The sequence below is a fragment of the Acipenser ruthenus genome, chromosome 26 (genome assembly GCF_902713425.1).
Source record: "Acipenser ruthenus chromosome 26, fAciRut3.2 maternal haplotype, whole genome shotgun sequence".
NCBI classification, from domain to species: domain Eukaryota; kingdom Metazoa; phylum Chordata; class Actinopteri; order Acipenseriformes; family Acipenseridae; genus Acipenser; species Acipenser ruthenus.
In genome coordinates, this window is record NC_081214.1 from 18,982,984 (window position 1) to 19,006,680 (window position 23,697).

Genomic DNA, 23,697 nt, shown 5'->3' on the forward strand with positions numbered 1-23,697 from the left:
CAGTACTTTTTCAGCAGTCACTTCCTGTGCGTACCATCCCAGATCAGATTTGAAATGGCATACAGCAGGATGACAGACCGGGCAGGTTTTTTTTTTTAGTTTGTTTTAATTAAATTAACACTAAGCAAAATGTCTCCTAATAGTATTTAAAAGGTAGGTGAAACTGTTGTGCTAGCTGCACATTCAGCATCATGAAACTCGTAATAGCATAAGTATTATTAAGCAGTTATTTTGTACCCATCACGAGTGTTTCAATTGTAGCCACTGACCAGTGACACCGCTTCTTATCCTAGGCTACTGACTGTAGCAGAGCGGCGCATACGTGGACAATCTAGATTTAACAGTAGCGGGTCAAAGTATTTATAATGTATTGACGTTTGCGGTTCGTCTTTCATATTTTGTTTTGATATAGATATTGTGGGTGTTTTTAATAGCATTTGCCATACCGCTTTGTGGTGGGATTTGATTTGCTGAACGGGGTTTGGTTTCCTGTCGGGATGTAATTCTGTCTACAACTTAAATGTACTGGGCTACTTTTTTTCTGCCCAGACTCCGAGGCAGAAATTCTATGAATTGTTAAAACGTGGGATGGTTGCTTTTTTACTGTGTCTTTTGAGTTTTGGGACAGACGTTTTAAAAATGATACATCGGTGTTATAATGACGACCCTTTTCATGTTTTTAAAAGCATTCCGTAGATTTCTGAATCCAGCGGTTGAATAAACACACTCATGTTACCCTTATAAAAGTGACCGATAGTAAAAGCATAGCAAAGTGTAAAAAGACACTGAAGAGAGCTATGGTGCATTATTCATATTAAAAACAAACAAAGAAAATCATGGCAAGGGAAAATTGTTCAATTACTGTGCAAATTTGCTAAACTTTTAGAAGGGTATTCTGATACCCGGTAACCGTTTTTTATACAGATGAAAAAATATGCTTTTTGTCAGTTTGTTTTTGTTTTAAACCTACCCCCTTACCTTTTATGATGCGTGTGTTTTTGAAACCGTTTTATTTTATAGTGTTAAGTTTTCCCATGTGTTGCTACAACTGTTTACATAAGGTGTGTTTATTGTTTTATTTATTTATTTATTTACATTTCGACCACGTTTTTTTAACTTTTAAATTGTATTCCCTGCCTCAAGATGGCTTCCCATGTACCCACATGGACCTGTCAGAACTACATTTCCCATCATCCTCCTGCTCACATATGTAAATGAGATGGATTTACCAGTACAGGCACCTTACAGTTGTAGCGACACATGGGAACATGTAACACAATAAAATAAAAAGGTCCTTCTGTACCCTTTAAGGAGCTGTTCTTCAGTTCTAACTGCCATTGGTAAGCTGGTTGTAGTAAGGGCTAGGCGAGCCAAGGTGCCTTTACAGAAGTAACAGCCAGAATCATCTAGTGATCTGCCACTGGATCAAATGTCCTTGTATTTTTCTGGCAATACCCTGCTGTGATGGTGCTAGGGCTTACTGATATTATGCTGGACTGTAGCAGCTGGTTGCAAAATGGATTTGAAATTAGATTTGTATGCCAAGTTTGTTTCTTGGTTGTCTAAATATTATTAATGTTGTACATGTCTTTATACTATACCTTGGTGAAGAAAAAGGGGTGTTCTCAAATGAGCGGTGATGTAATCCTAGTTATCATAACATGTTATTGATGTAAACAAGGGGGAAGATCGGGTGGAGTTATTTGCCTAAACACTACACAGTGTTTCACAGAATTTGGGTACTATGTTTGCCTGCAGTTAGAGAGGTAATGCAGCTTCAGAAGGTATTTGCCTCACACTCACAGTCAGGTGTGGTCCAAATTCTAGTTACGCAGGAAGTGAATTTATAGTGTGGGGGCAGGTTAAATGGATTCATCTGAATAAAAGTGAAAACAAAATTACAATAAAACGAGGGACTTTAATGTGGAGGTGAGAAATTTGACAAATAAACACCAATATGTAAGACTATATGATGTTCAGTTTTAGAGTTACGGATTCATCGCTGATGGAGATGCAAATCACCAAAGAACCTGCAGGATGCTGGAGAGTCCTCACCCTGTATTTGCTCTGGATGCACCTCTCCCTGTCCCAAGGGCACCTGAACCAAGACACAATGGAAACGGATGTATTTGAGCCAGCCAGCGCCTTCTCGGACCTGGAGTTTGGGGCTTTAAATACATACACAGGCCCGGGCAACAACGACACCAGGAGCAACAAGGAGCTGCCCATCATTCTGTGGTGGAGTGCCAGCCTCTTTCCCCATTTCCCCGGTCAGACTGAGAGAATCGACTGCCCCAGAGCTTCCTGCCTGGTCACCAAAAACAGGAAGGTGCAGCTGCACAAACGGACCAAATCCATTATCTTCTACGGGACAGATTTCCGTGCGTACGAGGCCCCCCTGCCACGCTTACCCCATCAGACCTGGGCTCTCTTCCATGAAGAGTCGCCCATGAACAACTACCTACTGTCACACTCTCCTGGAATCAGGTTGTTTAACTACACTGCCACCTTCAGACGGGAGTCTGACTATCCTCTCTCCCTGCAGTGGCTGCCTTCCCTGGACTATCTGACCGGGCCAGCGGTCTCGCTACAGGAGAAGAACCGCTGGAGACGGGACGGGTTGGCTCCGGTGCTCTACATGCAGTCTCACTGCGACGTGCCCTCAGACCGAGACAGATATGTTCAGGAGCTCATGAAGTACATCCAGGTGAAGTTTAGTTGCTCTTCTCCTTGTCATAAATCTCTGATTTACTAGGGGATCTCGCTGCACTATCCGGCAGATCAACTTCTAGCATCCTTATCTGTCCCAGCAGTAGGTCACCACAGAGCTGTAACGCTAGCATTGAGTGGCACTATTAGTCAATGCTCCTGCTATTCTTGATGCTTTGTAGTTTGTATGCACTTATATGCTATTCATGTAAGCCACGAGAGAAGATTAAGAAATACATGTATTATGCTCTTGCTGTTGTTTTTGGTCCGAATTGTGGAAGGGACAATGAAAAGGGCTGTTATAAAATCACTCCAGTGTGCGCTCACAAATTATTATGCTCACAGAGCTATTAATAGCAAGTAGGTGGGTGTTTTAAACTCTGTTATAACAGTCTGCATTTGTGCATGTTTCATTCCTCCACCATTATGTAAGCATATGCATACTTCCAAATAAAAGAATAAACATAAACAAGCATAAACACCCATCCATGCACAAAAATAGTATGTAGACTGCAAGGCTCTGCCCACCCAACACAGAAGTGTTAAAAACAAAGCTACTCATTAACATGTGATTAGAAATTCCCCCTTCTAAAAATGTCTTTTGTAGACAAGCTTTCTTCTTTTTTCAGTAATCTTAAATCATTGTAACCCGGCTGAAGTTGATCTAAATACTGGTATGTTTTTTTTCCCCATAGATTGACTCTTACGGGAAGTGCCTAAACAACAGAAAGTTTCCCAGCCAGAGACTGGAGGACACCTCCACTGCCACTATGGAGGACGACGAGTTCATGAGCTTTGTATCGCGCTACAAGTTCCACCTGGCTCTGGAGAATGGTATCTGCAGCGACTACATGACGGAGAAGCTGTGGCGGCCCATGTACCAGGGCGCCGTGCCCGTGTACCGCGGCTCCCCCTCCATCTTAGACTGGATGCCCAACAACCACTCCATCGTCCTGATCGACGACTTCCCCTCCCCGAAGGACCTGGCAGACTTCCTGCTTTCTCTGGACCGGAATGACGCAGAATATTTGCGCTACCTGAACTACAAGCAGCCTGGGGGAATCACCAACCACTTCCTGGTGGACAGCATGGAGAGGCGAGAGTGGGGGGTGAACGACATGAGCAAACCCAACTATCTCAACGGCTTTGAGTGTCTTGTGTGCGACCGGGAGAACGAGAGGCAAGTGGCAGAGAGAGCCCACAAGAGGGCACCGCTAAGCGTGCCACTCCCAGAGCCCAGGATTGCCACAAATAGCCACATGGGATGCCCATTGCCCACACCAGGCTATGGGAAAGTGGAAGACCTCACAGAGAATGACAGGTAGGCCTGTAGTTGACTCCTGGTTCACCTTCAAATGATATGGATTCTTGGTAGAAAGCTTTATTAGAGTTAAAATTGGAATTAAAATGGAACAAATGGTAAACTTGTGGTAGGATACAGAAAAGTAATAATTATTCAAGTGTCCTAAAAAGCTCCCAAAAGTCATTTCAAAATTGCAATGAAAACTAGTGTTGAAAATAAGCCTGTTCTGTTTTTTTGCTTCAGTTGGATGCAGATGTGGCCACAAGACTACTGGCAGAGCCTGGACCAGGCTGAGGGGCTGGAGGCCATGATTCTCCATAACGAGACAGACCCTGGGAAGCTGTGGGATTACATCCATGACATGATGATGAAGAGGGGCAGGCGTCACTGACTGAGACCCAGATCCGTGATTCAGAACTGCCAGTCTGAGGCAACACGCAAACCAAAGAGAGCATTCTGGCCTACACCCAAGACTACACAAAACTGGAGGAGCCATACACAACTTGTGCCAAAGTCAGCCACACTTGCTCGTCAGTCGTGGGCAGGCTACATCCAAACCACGTAACTCTCCAGTCAGTATTTGATGCAAGGAGCACTTGGGACAGTGCATACTCACAGCATTGTGCAATGGAAATGTCCAGTTGGCACCGTGGTTGTAAAATGCAACCAGTCTGTGTACAGAACTTGAAATAATAAATACTGGGCAGTGATGCGTTTATTCTTACATGGCCCCTTGGTAATGTATCATGAAGTCTGTTACTGTTTTTATACACTTTTTTATATGTTATGTTTTATACGTGTTTAATGACAGCGCTACTGCTCATGTGTGTGACACTGTGTGTAAAATCCTTATTAAATAAAAAAACAAGACCATTTTGTTTTTACATTTTATTTGTAAACCCTCAGTTATCACATACATCAAAAATACTTATTTGAAAACAGAAACTTTTCTGTTACTCTTCAGACATTTGAAATACATCCTACAGTACAACTACAGTGCCCTCTAGAGGCTTTTTAATTACTTTTCAAACTATCCCCTTAAACTGAGCATTACTGAGAGCAACCCAAAGAGAGACGATGTGTAAATGTAAATATTTGCAGCTTATTAACATATAGTAGTAATTTCTTAGGTCTTGGGAAAGAAAATTTGCATTATTTTCCTTACTGCATATTTTCTTTTAAATATAACGTTCAGATAACCTATCGGGGACCAGAAACCTATAAACACCCTATAAAAAAAACCTTGTGCCAAGGCCACTAAATTTGAGAGCCATGGAACGTGATGCTACCATCTAGTGTTACTTGAGAGTAGTGCTGAATTTAATGGACAGTAAATAATAACAACAAATATTCACAATTGTGTTCGCTTGGCACCAAAAGGATTTAGACTAGAGTAATGCGAGTAATGAATCTTAAGATCCAGACAGCTCCCCTGTTGTCCTTATGCTGACATAGTAAATAAAAATATTATAATGTTCATTTTGCCATTATAATCCTGAAACAATTTGTTGGCAGTAATAATGTATTTTGAGAAAGCATAGGTCAGTTTCATTTTGCACTTGTTAGATGAACGTTAGAGAAATACCTTAATGAATGAAAGGCTTTTAGAAGTTTAATCGCCAGTGTTTGCAATAACTAATAAAGGCAGCAGTGTGCATGGTCTGAATACTGATTGCAGCATTGTGTAACTAAATGTAATACAACTTTATTCATCTTATTGCTTTGTTGTTTTCCAGACTACACTTTTTACTGTCACAACACTAAGTTCACATCCTGTTACAGCTATTAAAAAATAAATGTGGAGTCAGGTAGGGTCCTATTACCTGTAACACAGGAAATTACCGTTCACTGCTGAAGATAAATGGGCTTCAGAAAGTGAAAAAAAAACCCTTTTGAAACCAAGAGAGACTGAGAATATTGTAGTGTTAAGCAAGAAGTGTTTTTTAAATCCTTGGTTTTTACACCTTTTAATATCATTTTAGTGAATGGCGCTGCCTTGTATTTGCTTGTAGAATCTGTAAAATGAATAGAAAGAGTCTTGTCTAGATCTTCATACCTAGAAAGAAAAAAATATATAGGTCAATTTCTACAGTCTTCTGTGCTGACTTACTGACCTACTGTTCCTGCAGTAAAAACAAGGTACTGGGGGCTACTTATGGGTAACTAGAAAGCTTAAAATGGCTGAACTGTTATACAATGTCAGTCGAATGTGTAATGTAACATACTGTATGTTATCAAGGGGATCATATGAAAGTCTATCCAGCCAGCCCCTTCTTTGAATACCAGGTAGTTGAAGAGTTGGTGATATGTCTATAGTTGAAATGGCGACGTACCTAAAAGACCTTGTCATAGCAGCTGTCACAGTGCACCTGGCCGCTGTGAATGTACATGCTCTCCAGAAGCTCACCCATGGGCTTGCTGCACACTCCACACTGTAACAAAACACAGGCACTTCATTAGAGCCCACCTCTGCACACCCGGTCTGCTAAGTTATTAGCATAACAGGAAATGTCTTTACACTGTAATGAGGTATCAGGACAAGCAATGAAACTGACCTTAAAACAAGATGGATGGCTGTAAATGTTGAGATGCTCAATTGTGATTCTGGCATCATCTCCAACCATCTCCCCGCAGTACGTGCAAGATGTTCCAGGACTGGAAATAAAGTAAAGCACGGTTACCTAGCAACCTCCTTGAAACAGTGTTCTAGAAATCGGGTGCATTATGGGATACCACCAAAACCATAGGGATTCATTCCTGACAACAGTTTCTTTTCTTCTTCTTCTTCTTCTAATTATTTACTTCTTAGCAGACGCCCTTATCCAGGGCGACTTACAATTGTTACAAGATATCACATTATTTTTACATACAATGACATTATTTTTTACACATTATTTTTACATACAATTACCCATTTATACAGTTGGGTTATTTATAAATAGTGAGTTGTTTAATATGAGAAACACACACGCAGTCATCAACTGTTTAAGTCCTAAATAAATAAATGAATAAATGGAAGGTGACAGTGAAGGTGTTTATAAAATGATGACAGGAAAGCAACAGTAATTTTAGAACCTGAATTAGTATGGTTATAGAGAAGTCAAATATATCAAAGGCAACATGAGAGAAGAGCCTCATAACCTGAACTAATTCTGATATGCTCTCGCAGCGATATAGTGCCATTCATCTTCTATTACATTGTTTGTTTAAACACACAGATCAGAAACTATTATTTCAAAGGCTTGATAGTAATTAATATGCTAATGCTCACTGTGATGAATGTTGGAATAAACAGCAATACACGGTACAAATGTGTTGTTTCATTTGTTACATTCCAAACGAAGAGGACATGTGTTTGTATTCTATTATTTATTGGAGTGGTACATACATGGTGTTTGTTTCAAAATATATTCATATTGAGGTACCAAATAAAAATCCCTATAGCATTAGCATGACTACAAGCACCTGGCCTGGTGCAGTTAAACTAATAATCAGAGAAGAAACTGAGGATTAGGCTGCTTTTTGTCTGTTACATTTGTATTAAAACTTAGAAATGTTGTACCTTCTATACATCGCCGAAGGGCTGCTGTAGGAATAGTTTGAACGGCTGTAGGTGATGTCGTCATACTTGTTGATGCTAAACAAACAAACAAACACAGCAAATACAAGTTTTTCTTTTGCATTTTTTGATTTGACACAAAACAAGTTAAATTAAATAGGCCTTGATATAGCATATGGTACTGTATATTGTTAAACAGGTGGAGCCAACTAGTTTGATAGCATGTAAAACTACCCTTTAAACCTGGTCACATACTACATGTTTCCATGAGGCTGTGTGGTCCAGAGGTTAAAGAAATGGGCTTGTAACCAGGAGGTCCCCGGTTCAAATCCCACCTCAGCCACTGACTCACTGTGTGACCCTGAGCAAGTCACTTAACCTCCTTGTGCTCCGTCTTTCGGGTGAGACGTAGTTGTAAGTGACTCTGCAGCTGATGCATAGTTCACACGCCCTAGTCTCTGTAAGTCGCCTTGGATAAAGGCGTCTGGTAAATAAACAAATAATAATATACAAGAAGGCAGTAACCCTCCCAGCAGCTTCATTATCAAACAGAAAGAGAAGCCAGTAGGTCTTACCTGCTGTACTCTGAGGGATTAAATCCTGTTGAATTCACATACTCCTTCACCATCACTAACCTGTGAAAGGAGAAAGAGGAGGTTAATACCAGTCACATTTTGCACATCCAAATACAAATAGTTATTATTCAGTGATGAGAGTCGCAGGTAATCCCAGAAATGGATTTAAATAACATAATGATTCCATTGGTATATGGAAATATAATAAAGTTGCCACTGTGGTGACCATTCTTCCAATGGCTCATGCCATTGTAGCTGTGTGCTACCAAACAATTGCATTGTCACTGAAGATCATTTGGTAAGGGGATTCTTATTTCAGAAAGGATTTCTGCATAAGTCACACAAATATCCTTTATTGTATAATGTTTTGTTAATCAATATGAAAAACGTCCTTACTTTTTGTGTTCTGGGTCAGGAGTTTCGGACCAATGTGTTGTTGTATCTGTAGTTATATTAGTCAGACCGCTGCTGTCAAATCTAAGGGGAGCAGTGAGGAGAAAGTTTTATAAGATGGGAAAAGCCAACAAATCACTAAACTAACATCCCCTACCACAGCTGTAAATACAAAAATTCAACAACATGAAAATTTAGATCACCAAAGTAATACTTTTTTATAAGGGTTTCTACATCCATCATAGCTTTTACGGGTGTTCAGTTCTTATTTGTTTTTGTGTATTATTGGATGGTTAATAAATATATTAAACACTCAAAAAAAATTACGTTTTGTGGACTGGGTCTTCTGTTTGGTATTTTGTTGTATGAATAGTTGTGACAGTACTATTCTCTTCCATGCCGAAGCTAAAGAGATGAGAGAGAAAGACAGCTTCATCTTTAATGAGCCGACAGATCCCTGCCCTTTCATAAGTCCTCAGTTGTGCTGAAATTGGCTTTTTGATAATCACTTCACTCTAGACTAAATATGGTGCTTTCAGCTTTCCCCAAGATAAAAGGTGTAGTTCTAAAGCATTTTTAAGTCATGATAAAGCACACAGGAGGAAACCACAGTAATGTACAGGAAATGCAAAGTAGAAGCAGAGTAAACAGCAACTTTTAAAAAGAGTCAGGAGTGGGTTACTGAAGGTAAAAAGTGCAGTTTGAGTGTCAGAGTGTCACTGACCCCTAGAGCTAAGAAGAGGTAATGCAATAGAATAATATTTCTGACTACTCTGCAAGGGAGCCTGGCTCTGTGTGCAGTGGAGAAATCAATTGTTTGTATTGCTAATATTGGCTAATTGTGAAAATGTTAATAATCGCATTAATAATTTTATCCCCAAATTCAACCAGTTCTAATCTTGGGATGTCATATCCCTACCTGATTAAATCAGAAGCAGTGGGTGGATCCTGCTTGGTTTCTTTAGCAATTTTGAAGGCACTTAAAAAAAAAAAAAAAATTTAAATGAAAACAGCCATATACCATGTTTTCATCAGGCTCTGGGACAGTGCTGAAATCAGTCTTACCCGTTTCCATTGTCAGTAGTTAGAGATCAGACCAGCTTGAACTGGGACTGGATCACCACAGTGGGTGTTAAACCTCAAACTGCAGTTTTTTTTTTTTACATAACAGTGGGCAATCAATTAATTTCACTATCAAGCATCTTGGAGTGGGTAATATCATTTATACATGGTAGTTATACAAAAACACAATATAATAGGCTTTGACTTTTGTGTGTACTGTCCAGTTACAGTTTGGATTTTTGACTGTTCGATACTGGATCATGATGGAGTCAGTTTAGAAATCAGTTTCATAGTGCAAATGCACTCATGGCAAAAGTTTCCATGATAAACTTGCACAGTAGTGATCTACTCTTGCAGTACTCATTTACCATGCTATGTAAGGGTTATCCATGGTGGTTACAACCCAGACTTGTATAATGGAGTGACAGAAAATGTGTAAATTGGTACAAAAATCTACAATATAGTGTCACCATATTTAACAAACAAGTTTATCTCTTACTGTACCTCTTTGTCACAGGTTCAGTCTCAAACACTGTTTCCTTCTTTGTGACTGTGGTCTGAGTTTGTATTTCTGTGCTGGGGCTGAAAAACAGAAACAGAAGGGAGAGTTGAAGGAACCACAATTATTATTTTTTTTTTTTTCATTTTCAAAAACTAATTTTTTGACAGTAATATTAAGCTAATTATCCAGCAAATCACTTTATTATTGCAGTGTCTGTCTGGGGTGCCGCACCATTTTTATTTCATTGTAAAAATTTAAAAGTAAAATATGCGCTAGACATGAAACACTGGAAATACTGAACTGTACAGTTAAAGTAGCTACTGTTGGCATGTATGCGATATATTTGGACCATGTTTTTTAAGTAAAATTTAAAAAATAAAAAATTTTATATAGGAAATCTTAACTGCTACAGAAGGGGTGAAATCAATTAAAACCCATCTTATTAGGCTTGCTAAGTCCCTAGAGAAACTTGTTTGAACCTAGCAAACCGGTTTGATTGAGTTAAAATGAAGCAAGTAATCCTTCAGAACAGGGTGTGACAGACTAAACATCTAATAGTATTCAGCTTTTCCATAATCTGTGTTTCTAAACAGGTGTATTTCCTTGCACCATAGAATTCGGTGTAATTAAGGTATCCATATTCTATTTTTCTTTTGTAATTGCTCTTATTTGAAATCGTTCTTATCCACTTACTACTTGCTCTTAATGGAATTAATACTCTAATATCCAAATATTTGTAAGTTTAACTGCTCTTAGTTGTTATCACTCTCAGACATAATTATTTATTGTCATTTTTATTTTCTGTCATTTCAACTTGCTCTTACTACTGATTTTATTGTATTCTATAACTGCTATTATCTGTAACGTGATACTTTGTAATGTGTTACTTTGTAACAATGTAAGTCACCCTGGATAAGGGCGCCTGCCACTAAATAAATAAATAAATAGTTTTATACAATTCAAATTATTATATTCCTTTCAGATAATATGGTTGCCCTTGTGAAATATTAGTTAATAGTCTTTAACCCTTTTCTTACCACTGTAAAAATATATATGGTATTTTGGCTACAGAGCGGATAGTTATTTAGATATGTAAATAGAGTGTAATAATTTTAAGCATTACTAAATATATTGGTAACTTAACAGTAAGTGTGACTGTCACAAAGTAAAGGGTTAAGTAAAACATGAAACTTAACTTTCTTTCAAAAAATGCCTGACATTTTTTTAGGGTTCATTGACTCATAGAGTAAGAGAGACTTTACTCTCGGTCACACCCAGGGTTCCTACCTTTGGTGCTGGGTGGAGACACTCATATTCTTGTTGGTGTCCATGACTCCCCAGGTAGGAATGACAATATCAGCCTCTCTGTAATTTAAAGCAGTACATACATGTTAGCAACATATTCAATCACCTTTAAACAGTATATATATATATATATAGATATATATATACACACACACACAAATCTACCCTCTCATCCATCTCATTGGCACACAGATACAGATACACAAGCAAAAGTCTCAGAGTCTTCTTGATGAACATGGAAAATAATAATTCTCACCGTATCCACATCTCAAAAACGTGTCCCCAAACAGTCCAGAACAAATCCCTTGCCCTGGGATTTTCAAGAAAAACTACCTGGCTCTGCTGTAGATCAACAGTTTTCAAACTGCTGCTTCACTCTAATATTCCAGAAGTTAGAGAAGTCTGTGCTGGTACCTTTGTCCACTCATACTCTTTGCTGTCCCTTACCTTTCTCGTTTACTGTATTCCCCACTTGTCCTGACTGGTCCACACTGATGATGCTTCTAAGCTGAAAGGTTAGTTTACACTGTCTCTCTGGGTTTAAATGTGTTACTGTGTAGCACAAATAGGAAAATGTCTAGTAGGTGTGCTGCATGCTTTGCATACACCCAGTCAGGTCCCTCCCTTTTCCAGAAAAAAACTTCAAGCATGACTTTAGGAGGCTGCTCGAGTTACAGAATCTTCTGGATTGTTCGGGTAAGCACTTACCCCAATCTTTTTTGAAAGAAATAAAACGCCCGCCATTTTATAAAATATAATAATAATAATAATAATAATAATAATAATAATAATAATAATAATAATAATAATAATAATAATAATAATAATTTATAAAACTAGAACCAAAGTAATAAGTAATATAACCCAGGTTCTCTTAAACATACTGAATGTGTTTGTTTCTCATTTTGTAACCCTTAACATAATATTTTCTCCTTTCAAAAATAGGAGTTGACTAAAGGCTGGAGGAAAAGCTTTGAAAATATGGTCTCCTATCTTTTGGCTTCTTGCGGTAGTTCAGTATACTTTTTTTAATACTGACACACCTGAAACTTACCTTAAAGATTACAAGAGAAATTGTTCAATTAACTCTAATTAGTTTCCTTTAATATATAAAACTATGTATGAATGTTTACACCTAGGGTGACTGGAGGATATGCTGGAAAATCTTGTTCACAAATTCTCTTCCCACTAGGTTTCTTATTTCAGCTTCGCTTCGCAGCCCTCTCACCCGAACTGCGCAAGATGACATCTCTTATACAATAAAAGACACGCTTCACACGACATATTAACTTATAAAATTAATTAGGGAGGCTATTAAAACGGCAAACAGAATGTTATGTTGCATAGCCAAAACAAGTCTAGCGAATGTATGTTAACACTATATAGTGCTCTAGTAGAACACCCTTAGAATGCTGTGTCCAATTCTGGAAACCTCTCTATAAAAACACATTCATTCACTTGAGGAGGTACAGGGCAACTAGGCTAACCCCAGCAATAATGGTATGAGCTATGAGGGTTAAAAAAATAAAACAAAACAAAACAAAAAAGGTGTGAAAACTGGGAGCATTAATTTAGTTAGGTACAAGATATAGTATCATTTTTATTTCAAATACATGCTTGCTATAATATACAAACTGCACATATGAGATCTAGCAAATAGACGGTTTATTATTTATAACCATGATTTGGACAGGCTGAACCAAACTATTTACCTGCCGTAAACACAATACCAAACAATATGCCAAATATACCTTATTATTTTAGCAAACCATTTGGTGAAAGTAATCCTTGCAATGCTTCCTACCTTTTCTCAGTGATAGTTGTGGTTGTAATCTCAGTGGCTGCGGGAACATCCCACTTGTCCCAGGCTGACTTAGTGTCGTGTGAGCTGAAAATGAACAATAATTCACTTCAGAGCGGAGTGCATTAAACTAGACCCCCTCTTTCTAGACATGTAACACACTTCCTTTCAAGATGAATTCATGTTAGCTCTAGGGTTGATTGCGAATAAGAGTGTAATGCATCATGAATAATGTTAATCTCATTCATATATGTCAATTACTCTGTAATTACATTATTATTAACAGGATAAATGAAGTGTTTACAATATATTTGGTGCAGGTAATTATTGCAATGCTTCCTACCTTTTCTCAGTGACAGCTGTGATTGCTGTCTCAGTGGCTGCAGGTTTATCCCACTTGTCCCATAGTGACTTAGTGTCTTGTGAGCTGAAAGAAAAAAATTGGTCGGAAAATGTAGGGAACTAAGATCCATATTAAGAAATATCACGAGTGAAAAAAGCATTAACTTGCCACTTCTAAGTGAGAGCTAAACTGAACACTCACATTTTGTGAAAAATAGTGTTTTTTTATAGCATAGCCTCTGAATGTATGAATGTATGTATGCATGTTAACATTATATAGTGCTCTAGTAGAACACCCTTAGAATGCTGTGTCCAATTCTGGAAACCTCTCTATAAAAACACATTCATTCACTTGAGAAGGTACAGGGCAACTAGGCTAACCGCAGCAATAATGGTATGATCTATGAGGGTTAAAAGAATAAAACAAAACAAAACAAAAAAGGTGTGAAAACTGGGAGCATTAATTTAGTTAGGTACAAGATATAGTATCATTTTTATTTCAAATACATGCTTGCTATAATATACAAACTGCACATATGAGATCTAGCAAATAGACGGTTTATTATTTATAACCATGATTTGGACAGGCTGAACCAAACTATTTACCTGCCGTAAACACAATACCAAACAATATGCCAAATATACCTTATTATTTTAGCAAACCATTTGGTGAAAGTAATCCTTGCAATGCTTCCTACCTTTTCTCAGTGATAGTTGTGGTTGTAATCTCAGTGGCTGCGGGAACATCCCACTTGTCCCAGGCTGACTTAGTGTCGTGTGAGCTGAAAATGAGCAATAATTCACTTCAGAGCAGAGTGCATTAAACTAGACCCCCTCTTTCTAGACATGTAACACACTTCCTTTCAAGATGAATTCATGTTAGCTTTGGGGTTGATTGTGAATAAGAATGTAATGCATCATGAATAATTTTAATCTCATTCATATATGATCAATTACTATGTAATTACATTATTATTAACAGGATAAATGAAGTGTTTACAATATATTTGGTGCAAGTAATTATTGCCATGCTTCCTACCTTTTCTCAGTGACAGTTGTGATTGCTGTCTCAGTGGCTGCAGGTTTATCCCACTTGTCCCATAGTGACTTAGTGTCTTGTGAGCTGAAAGAGAGAAAAAAATTGGTCACACTTAAGCTGTAGGGAACTAAGAGCTATATTAAGAAATAACTTGAACTTGCCATTTTTAAGTGAGCGCAAAACCTAACACTTAAATTCTGTATAAAATGCTGAAGTTTCTTACAGCATAACTATGAATGTACGAATGTATGTATGAGTCACTGTTTCAGTAAACCTCAATGTGAAGTTCAAGTTAGTGATCTTCCTACCTTTTCTCAGTGACAGTTGTGGTGATAGTCTCAGTTGGTGCAGATAAATCCCATTGATCCCACAGTGACTTTGTGTCCTGTGAGCTGAAAGAGAGAACACATGATTTCAGTGCATATCCACAAACTAGGACTCACATTGATTCCATTACCTTGGGCAGGATAGGGTAGATACTGGTGCTCATTATTTAACTCTTGTAAGCCAAAATCTTGCCTATTTGAGGGCCACAAGTGAAAAGGTTATTATCGCTAAATAAATACTGAATGACTAAGCAAGTGTTTGTGCTAAATGACGAAGTGACATTTCAGGTATAAACCAGGTGTCCTGCAAATACTTGTAAGTCCCCTTCTGAAAACTAACAAGTATATATACTAACACAACTTTGTGAAATGTATTTTTAAATAAAGCAATCCAAACCTGAATCTCAAAAACAAGTGGTACCGATTGTATATTATCAGTGCAGCCCAGGAAGGGTGGGATTAAACTGGTGACTGTAGTTAACAGGTTCTCTTACCTCTTTGTCTCTGGCTCAGTTAAGGGTTTTGGAGTTTCGGACACGGTTTCCTTCTTTGTCATTGTGGTCTGGGTTATTGTTTCTGTGCTGGAGCTGGAAAACAGAAACAGTAGGAAGAGCTGAAGACAGTTTACTCTGTAAAAACATTTTTTTTTTTTTTTAAATCCTGGACACCGCTGAAGCTGTAGCTGGTATTATTTGTAACACTCACATATAAGATTCATAGTCTTGACGTCAGCTGTTGTTCTTATATTTAGTTTTGACTTCCAGTCTAAAGGTTGGCATTATATTTGAGATGTTACATAGTTGTATAAAAAAATATAAAATTGACGAGAACTGTATCCAGATATTCATTCTCAGACCCTGGTAGGTTAGTTGTTTCCCTTACCTCTTGGTCTTTGATTCTGTTGAGATAGGGTTTTTTGGAATGTCAAACACTGTTTCCTTTGTGACAGTGGTCTGTGTTTTTGTTTCAGTGCTGGGACTGGAAAACAGAAATAGGAAGAAGTCAATTCACAACAAGGAGGCTAGCCAGACAGACCTATATATATATATATATATATATATATATATATATATATATATATATATATATATATATATATATATATGTGTGTGTGTGTATGTTGACTTCAACTGTGCAGAACACATGTGAATCATGCTGTTGTACATCTGGTGCCGGTTCTACAATTTTGTCTGCAGTACTGCTACATTTACCAGCCAGGTGGGGATCTGTAGTTCACAAACTAACTTTGATGTTAAACAGCTTTTAAACAGAGGTCATTATCATTAAGAGACCCTGAAAAGCAACGGTTCCAACCTGCCTTTCTCTTACCTCTTTGATTCAGTTAAGAAAGTATCTTTTGGAGTGTCGAACACTGTTTCCTTCTTCGTGTCAGTGGTCTGTGTTTTTGTTTCTGTGCTGGGGCTAGAAAACATGAGGAAGCCTTGATTCAGAGGTATGTAAGAGCAGGTCAGTTAGACTTCTGGACCTGCTGAAAACTGAATGCTAAAATACTGTGAGGGGAGGCAGAAACCACCAGCAGAGGTGCTTGAATTTACCCCAAATTACACAACATATCAATGCATTCACATTAAGCTTGTTTTACTTCTCTCCAGCAAGCAATGCAAGGCATACAATACTAAAAGGATATTATAAGGATGTTTTCTGCCTGTCGTTCATGATCACAATCTCACAAACTAAGTCATGAAGATTATTGTCACACAACTAAACAAGGACTCAAACAAGAACTGTGGGACACCTTTGACCTATGACCTCTAGAATATGTTTGCAGCAAGACATATTATTTCATTAGCTACAATCCTAAACAACCCTGTAAAGCAACAATTACAATTTGCCTTTGCCGTACCTCTTTGTCTTTGTTTCAGTTAAGGAAGGAGTTTTTGGAGGTTCTTTCGCTGTTTCCTTTATTGTGATGGTGGTCTGTGTTTTTGTTTCTGTGCTGGGGCTGGAAAAGAGAAACAAGAGGAAACGACTGAGAAAAGACATTGCAAGACACTGGATTTGGAACAAATATATATTCTTGTGACTGGTCTGTGCTTTTATTTCTGTTCTGGTGCTTAAAAACAAAAACAGGAATCACTGAATAAGATTTGATTTCAGAGGTTAAAGAACCGATATGTGTGCCTATATGGAATACCGTCTGTGTAATATTCATAAAAATGGATGGACTAGACCTCCTCTTTCTAGTCATGTAACACACTTCCTTTCAAGATGAATTCATGTTAGCTTTTGGGTTGATTGTGAATAATAGTGTAATGCATCATGAATAATGTTAATAGCATTCGTATATGTTCAATTACTCTGTAATTACATTATTATTAACAGGATAAATGAAGTGTTTACAATATATTTGGTGCAGGTAATTATTGCCATGCTTCCTACCTTTTCTCAGTGACAGTTGTGATTGTTGTCTCAGTGGCTGCAGGTTTATCCCACTTGTCCCATAGTGACTTAGTGTCTTGTGAGCTGAAAGAGAAAAAAATGTATCAGACTTTAACCTGTAGGGAACTAAGAGCCATATTAAGAAATAACACGAGTGAAAAAAAAAACATTTACTTGTCACTTTTAAGTGAGAGGTAAACCTAACACTCTAATTCTGCAAAAAATGATGACGTTTGTTTTATTGCATTCATTGCCTATGAATCTATAAATGTATGCAAGAGTCACTGCTTCAGTAAACCTCAATGTGAAGTTCAAGTTAATGCTCTTCCTACCTTTTCTCAGTGACAGTTGTGGTGGTAGTCTCAGTTGCTGCAGGTAAATCCCATTTATCCCGCAGTGACTTTGTGTCCTGTGAGCTGAAAATAATAAAACAAATAACTACAGTTCAGTGCTTATTAACCAAATTCGGCCCACTCCCTCTGCGGAACATTCAGCATGACTCCTGATAGTGGTATATAGGGCTATATTTTCAAAACATTTACTCCAGTCTTTAAATAATTCCTATTTTTCTTTAATAGAACAATGCTTAAGAGACCTCAAATTATATTACTAAGTCGTTTGGTTCTAGTTTTGTAAAATTAATTTGGGAGGCAATTAAAATGGCAAACAATGTTAGGTTGCATAGCCAAAACAAGTCTAGCGAATGTATGTTAACATTATATAGTGCTTTAGTAAAACACCCTACTTAGAATGTTGTGTCCAATTCTGGAAACCTCTCTATAAAAACACATTCATTCACTTGAGAAGGTATAGGGGAACTAGGCTAATACCAGCAATAATGGTATGAGCTATGAGGGTTGAAAGGGTGTGAAAACTGAGAGCATTAATCTAGCTTGGTACAAGATACGGTATTGTTTTTATTTAAAATACATGTTTGCTATTACATTCAAACTGCACTTATGAGATCTAACAAACAGAAGTGCCGCTAAAATTCATGGGATTATTTCATTCCCTAACCTCTTAGGTTTTATTATTTATAACCATGCTTTGGCCAGGCTGAGCCAAACTATTTACCTGCCGGAAACAAAATGCCAAACTATATGCCAAATATGCCTCATTATTTTAGCAAACCTCCATTTGGTGAAAGTAATCCTTGCAATGCTTCCTACCTTTTCTCAGTGATAGTTGTGGTTGTAATCTCAGTGGCTGCGGGAACATCCCACTTGTTCCAGGCTGACTTAGTGTCGTGTGAGCTGAAAATGAGCAATAATTCACTTCAGAGCTGAGTGCATTAAACTAGACCCCCTCTTTCTAGTCATGTAACACACTTCCTTTCAAGATGAATTCATGTTAGCTCTAGGGTTGATTGTGAATAAGAGTGTAATGCATCATGAATAATGTTAATCTCATTCATATATGTCAATTACTCTGTAATTACATTATTATTAACAGGTTAAATGAAGTGTTTACAATATATTAGTGCAGGTAATTATTGCAATGCTTCCTACCTTTTCTCAGTGACAGTTGTTGTTGTTGTCTCAGTGGCTGCAGGTTTATCCCACTTGTCCCATAGTGACTTAGTGTCTTGTGAGCTGAAAGAGAAAAAAATTGGTCAGACTTTAAACTGTAAGGAACTAAGAGCTATATTAAGAAATAACACAAACAAAAAAAACATTTTCCTGCCACTTTTAAGTGAGCGCTAAACCTAACACTTTATATTTCATTTTATAAAAATATAAAATCAACTAGAACTGTATCCAGATATTCATTCTCAGACCCTGGTAGGTTAGTTGTTTCCCATACCTCTTGGTCTTTGATTCTGTTGAGATAGGGTTTTTTGGAGTGTCAAACACTGTTTCCTTTGTGACAGTGGTCTGTGTTTTTGTTTCAGTGCTGGGACTGGAAAACAGAAATAGGAAGAAGTCAATTCACAACAAGGAGGCTAGCCAGACAGACCTATAAATATATATATATATATATATATATATATATATATATATATATATATATATATATATATACATATATATATATACATATATATATATATATATATATATATATATATATATATATATATATGTGTGTGTGTGTGTGTATGTTGACTTCAACTGTGCAGAACACATGTGAATCATGCTGTTGTACATCTGGTGCCGGTTCTACAATTTTGTCTGCAGTACTGCTACATTTACCAGCCAGGTGGGGATCTGTAGTTCACAAACTAACTTTGATGTTAAACAGCTTTTAAACAGAGGTCATTATCATTAAGAGACCCTGAAAAGCAACGGTTCCAACCTGCCTTTCTCTTACCTCTTTGATTCAGTTAAGAAAGTATTTTTTGGAGTGTCGAACACTGTTTCCTTCTTCGTGTCAGTGGTCTGTGTTTTTGTTTCTGTGCTGGGGCTAGAAAACATGAGGAAGCCTTGATTCAGAGGTATGTAAGAGCAGGTCAGTTAGACTTCTGGACCTGCTGAAAACTGAATGCTAAAATACTGTGAGGGGAGGCAGAAACCACCAGCAGAGGTGCTTGAATTTACCCCAAATTACACAACATATCAATGCATTCACATTAAGCTTGTTTTAATTCTCTCCAGCAAGCAATGCAAGGCATACAATACTAAAAGGATATACTATAAGGATGTTTTCTGCCTGTCGTTCATGATCACAATCTCACAAACTAAGTCATGAAGATTATTGTCACACAACTAAACAAGGATTCAAACAAAAACTGTGGGACACATTTGACCTATGACCTCTATAATATGTTTGCAAGCAAGACATGTTGGGTCCTAATAAAGTGATCAGTATGGTCTTGAAAGCCATGACTGTTAAACTGTATGGTATTATTTAATTAGCTACAATCCTAAACAACCCTGTAAAGCATCAATTACAATTTGCTTTTGCCGTACCTCTTTGTCTTTGTTTCAGTTAAGGAAGGAGTTTTTGGAGGTTCTTTCTCTGTTTCCTTTATTGTGATGGTGGTCTGTGTTTTTGTTTCTGTGCTGGGGCTGGAAAAGAGAAACAAGAGGAAACGACTGAGAAAAGACATTGCTAGACACTGGATTTGGAACAAATATATATTCTTGTGACTGGTCTGTGCTTTTATTTCTGTTCTGGTGCTTAAAAACAAAAACAGGAATCAATGAATAAGATTTGATTTCAGAGGTTAAAGAACTGATATGTGTGCCTGAATGGAATACCGTCTGTGTAATATTCATAAAAATGGATGAATCCTTGGTTATCCCGGGATCAACACTAAAACATAAGTGGTTGATTCGGGTAGATTCCCTGGTGCTGGTAAATGCTGTGGCTTATCCAGGTGGCATATACTGTAAGTTGATCAAATCAACCCGTATGTTTAGTTAAATAATGTTTCAGCTACGCCTTAAGCACTGGTCTGACTGTACTGTGGCAACAGCAGCTGTAACATAGAAACAGGAGCAATCCATATAAACTACCCATCATGAGGGATGCTTCAATAGCACTATGTAACACAATTTTTGTTCCTGGGTAGTAAGTGTTATTTCCTAATTGCTTATGCCTCAAAAGTATAGAAAATGGCTATTATTCCCCACAAACTTTGCTTTTGTGACCAGGAGTGATATTTTGAAATTTACCTATTTCCACTGAGAAAATGGGCGAATTTGTGTCTTTTCGTTCACATAAAGTCAGAAAAAACATATGAATCCAAATTAACATGTATTTATACTAAAGTAATACAAAAATGACTACAAAAGATTTAGAAGTGAGTAGTTTTTCGAGATTTATGATTATACTGTAAATCACTTTCACGAATCAGCCCCCAAATGTAGTCTCCCATCATGTTCTCGTTATACTGTCCTTCATTGACAGCTCATCCAGGAGCCTCAAAGCCGTGCTGCTCCATAATGGTAACAAGTACCCGTCTCTTCCCCTGGCTCACTCGGTGCACCTCAAAGAGGATTACAACAGCATCAAGACCTTGCTGGACGCCTTGAAGTATGACGAGTACGGCTGGGACCCCTGGAAGGTGCTGATGCCACCACTGCACATCAAATTGGGCCTTATGAAACAATTTGTCAGAGCTCTAGATAAGGAGTCGGCAGCCTTCAAGTACCTTCAAGACTTCTTCCCTAAGCTGTCTGAGGCAAAGGTCAAAGCCGGTGTCTTCGTCGGACCACAGATAAAGAAGATCCTGGAGTGCAATGAATTCCCCAAGAAGCTCACTAGTAAGGAGAAAGCGGCTTGGAACAGCTTTGTCGCAGTGATTTGGGGCTTCCTGGGCAATCACAAGGCCGAAAACTATGTGGAGCTGGTTGAGACTCTGGTGAAGAACTACGGCACAATGGGCTGTAGGATGTTCCTCAAAGTCCATATCCTTGATGCTCATCTTGATAAATTCAAGGAGAACATGGGAGCGTACTTGGAGGAGCAAGGCGAGCGCTTCCACCAGGATATACTGGACTTTGAATGCCGCTACCAAGGACAGTATAACGAGAACATGATGGGAGACTACATTTTGGGGGCTGATTCGTGAAAGTGATTTACAGTATAATCATAAATCTCGAAAAACTACTCACTTCTAAATCTTTTGTAGTCATTTTTGTATTACTTTAGTATAAATACATGTTAATTTGGATTCATATGTTGTTTTTTTCTGAGTTTATGTGAACGAAGAGACACAAATTCGCCCGTTTTCTCATTGGAAATAGGTCAATTTCAAAATATCACTGTCCTGGTCACAAAAGCAAAGTTTGTGGGGAATAATAGCCATTTTCTATACTTTTGAGGCATAAGCAATTAGGAAATAACACTTACTACCCAGGAACCAAAAAAAAAAAAAAATGTGTTACATGGTGTAGTCGAAGAATTTTTTGTATCTTTGAATGAATAGAGTCCCGACAGTTACTGGAGGTGGTGAAACAGTCTGTGTACCTTACCTGAGCTTGCGAGGGGCAGCAGTTGGTTTCTGTTTGAGGGCTGAGTTCAAGCTGCTTTTTGGTGCAATCCGGGGTGACGTGTCACTGTCCTCTTCTGGCTCTTCATCGTTGATCTCCACCCTTTTCCAAAATACAGAACCACTGTTACTAATACTTTTCTTATATATGCATAAACATATTTTATTTATACTTGAAGACTCATAAAGTGCAGACTCCAGGGATATAGCCTACTAGCTTCATGTTTTTCATCCTGCCCTAAAAATATTTATGGAAAATAATTAACTCCTCCACCCAGGCTTAAAAAAACATGATTTCAAATCGGCAGCTACAATAAATACACATTTCAACAATTATTACATCTTTCAGGAAAAAAAAAATCACCTTTTAGCCACAAAAGAAAAGGAGGGGTCTTTAGATGGGCTATCCAGCTTTTCAGACCTGCTGTAAAAAAATAAAAATAAAAGAATGTCAACTGGGAAATGGTTTGAAGTATTTTCACTGTAAAATATAATTCCCTGGTGTCTGTTCTGCAAACAGGAATGCGCCTGCTATTGCTAAGTAGGATGTTGTAGAAAACACACAGTACCAAAATGGTAACAGAAGGTCTCCTTAAATATGCACCCGCTACATTTATAACAATGATTCCTGAAAGCATGTCCTCACAAAGTCTCACCCGTATTTGTTCACTGCTGATAAGACGTACGAGCGCTCCTTGGATGCTGAACTCTTTATTACACTGCTGGCAGCCTCCGTCCTGAGGAAGGAAGTACAGGAGAACTTACAACACAAGACTCAGCCTGCGTCTGAAAGAAAACCTGGGAAAACTATTAGAAGACTGCGGCATTACCAGCAATGACAACACAAAGGATCTGATCTATTAGCAAACTGGCACTGATATAATACTGACTGACCGCAATGGAACAGCTATCCACATCTCCCATCATTAGAGCTGCCATTGTGCTTCCACCATTCTCCATACCAAGCTGTAATCTTTACCAGGTGTACAGTTCAAGACACCATATCTAAACTATCTTGATTTTAGCAACTTGTATAATAGGTTGCTTGAAAAGTTCTTTGAAACGTTGCCTGGTGTTTCCTGGGCTCAGGCTGCACAGCTCTTCCATTGATTAATAAAGGGATTTCCCAATCCCTTACCTCTTGGTGCGCTCCTCTGTAGAAGAGGGGGGTTCCTCAGGGGCGGGGCTGACTGCTTTGGAACGCACACTGTGTGGGGCTCTAAAACACAAGCCACACAAGATACATTGGAAGAAGAGCCTTGCATGGAAGCCCAGAGAATTCAACCCACTTTACAAATGATGTAGAGCTGTGTCTGAATGCAAGTTAGCAACATTATTATCACTGCATACTCTTTTCTTATTTCACTACGATACAAAATGATAGAAGTGACTGTCCCTGTAAATAGGTACATTTCACTCCAATTATCAAACAGCAATCAAACCTG

The 23,697-nt window shown here is 38.1% G+C and overlaps 2 protein-coding genes across 11 annotated transcripts in view; one reads left to right on the forward strand and one right to left on the reverse strand.

Annotated features, from left to right (window-relative positions):
• LOC131701754 (alpha-(1,3)-fucosyltransferase 11-like) lies at window positions 1-4,885 on the forward strand. The gene is made up of 4 exons (XM_059001557.1): window positions 1-153; window positions 1,981-2,707; window positions 3,405-4,030; window positions 4,256-4,885. Exons 2-4 carry the CDS (start codon window positions 2,006-2,008, stop codon window positions 4,401-4,403), a joined length of 1,476 nt encoding a protein of 491 aa, XP_058857540.1. The 5' UTR covers window positions 1-153; window positions 1,981-2,005; the 3' UTR covers window positions 4,404-4,885.
• The window catches only part of LOC117430326 (mucin-2-like), a 24,851-nt gene continuing 6,039 nt past the window's right edge, over window positions 4,886-23,697 (reverse strand). For 3 of the 10 annotated variants that reach the window (XM_059001549.1, XM_059001548.1, XM_059001547.1), the window contains 30 exons: window positions 23,391-23,471; window positions 22,909-22,989; window positions 22,617-22,676; window positions 22,236-22,355; window positions 20,226-20,324; window positions 19,627-19,719; window positions 19,120-19,215; window positions 18,825-18,908; window positions 18,486-18,569; window positions 17,649-17,732; window positions 17,317-17,400; window positions 16,781-16,879; window positions 16,246-16,338; window positions 15,799-15,894; window positions 15,411-15,503; window positions 14,899-14,982; window positions 14,591-14,674; window positions 14,250-14,333; window positions 13,553-13,636; window positions 13,213-13,296; window positions 11,391-11,468; window positions 10,106-10,183; window positions 9,459-9,518; window positions 8,867-8,944; window positions 8,543-8,623; window positions 8,147-8,206; window positions 7,575-7,649; window positions 6,568-6,667; window positions 6,346-6,444; window positions 4,886-6,068 (listed from right to left, as the gene is read on the reverse strand). In XM_059001549.1, coding sequence (XP_058857532.1) covers window positions 6,346-6,444; window positions 6,568-6,667; window positions 7,575-7,649; window positions 8,147-8,206; window positions 8,543-8,623; window positions 8,867-8,944; window positions 9,459-9,518; window positions 10,106-10,183; window positions 11,391-11,468; window positions 13,213-13,296; window positions 13,553-13,636; window positions 14,250-14,333; window positions 14,591-14,674; window positions 14,899-14,982; window positions 15,411-15,503; window positions 15,799-15,894; window positions 16,246-16,338; window positions 16,781-16,879; window positions 17,317-17,400; window positions 17,649-17,732; window positions 18,486-18,569; window positions 18,825-18,908; window positions 19,120-19,215; window positions 19,627-19,719; window positions 20,226-20,324; window positions 22,236-22,355; window positions 22,617-22,676; window positions 22,909-22,989; window positions 23,391-23,471 — 2,476 coding nt within the window. In that variant the 3' untranslated portion in view covers window positions 4,886-6,068. The remainder of the gene's footprint in view (window positions 6,069-6,345; window positions 6,445-6,567; window positions 6,668-7,574; window positions 7,650-8,146; window positions 8,207-8,542; window positions 8,624-8,866; window positions 8,945-9,458; window positions 9,519-10,105; window positions 10,184-11,390; window positions 11,469-13,212; window positions 13,297-13,552; window positions 13,637-14,249; window positions 14,334-14,590; window positions 14,675-14,898; window positions 14,983-15,410; window positions 15,504-15,798; window positions 15,895-16,245; window positions 16,339-16,780; window positions 16,880-17,316; window positions 17,401-17,648; window positions 17,733-18,485; window positions 18,570-18,824; window positions 18,909-19,119; window positions 19,216-19,626; window positions 19,720-20,225; window positions 20,325-22,235; window positions 22,356-22,616; window positions 22,677-22,908; window positions 22,990-23,390; window positions 23,472-23,697) is intronic. The other 7 variants (XM_059001553.1, XM_059001551.1, XM_059001550.1 and 4 more) reach the window with 7 other exon arrangements.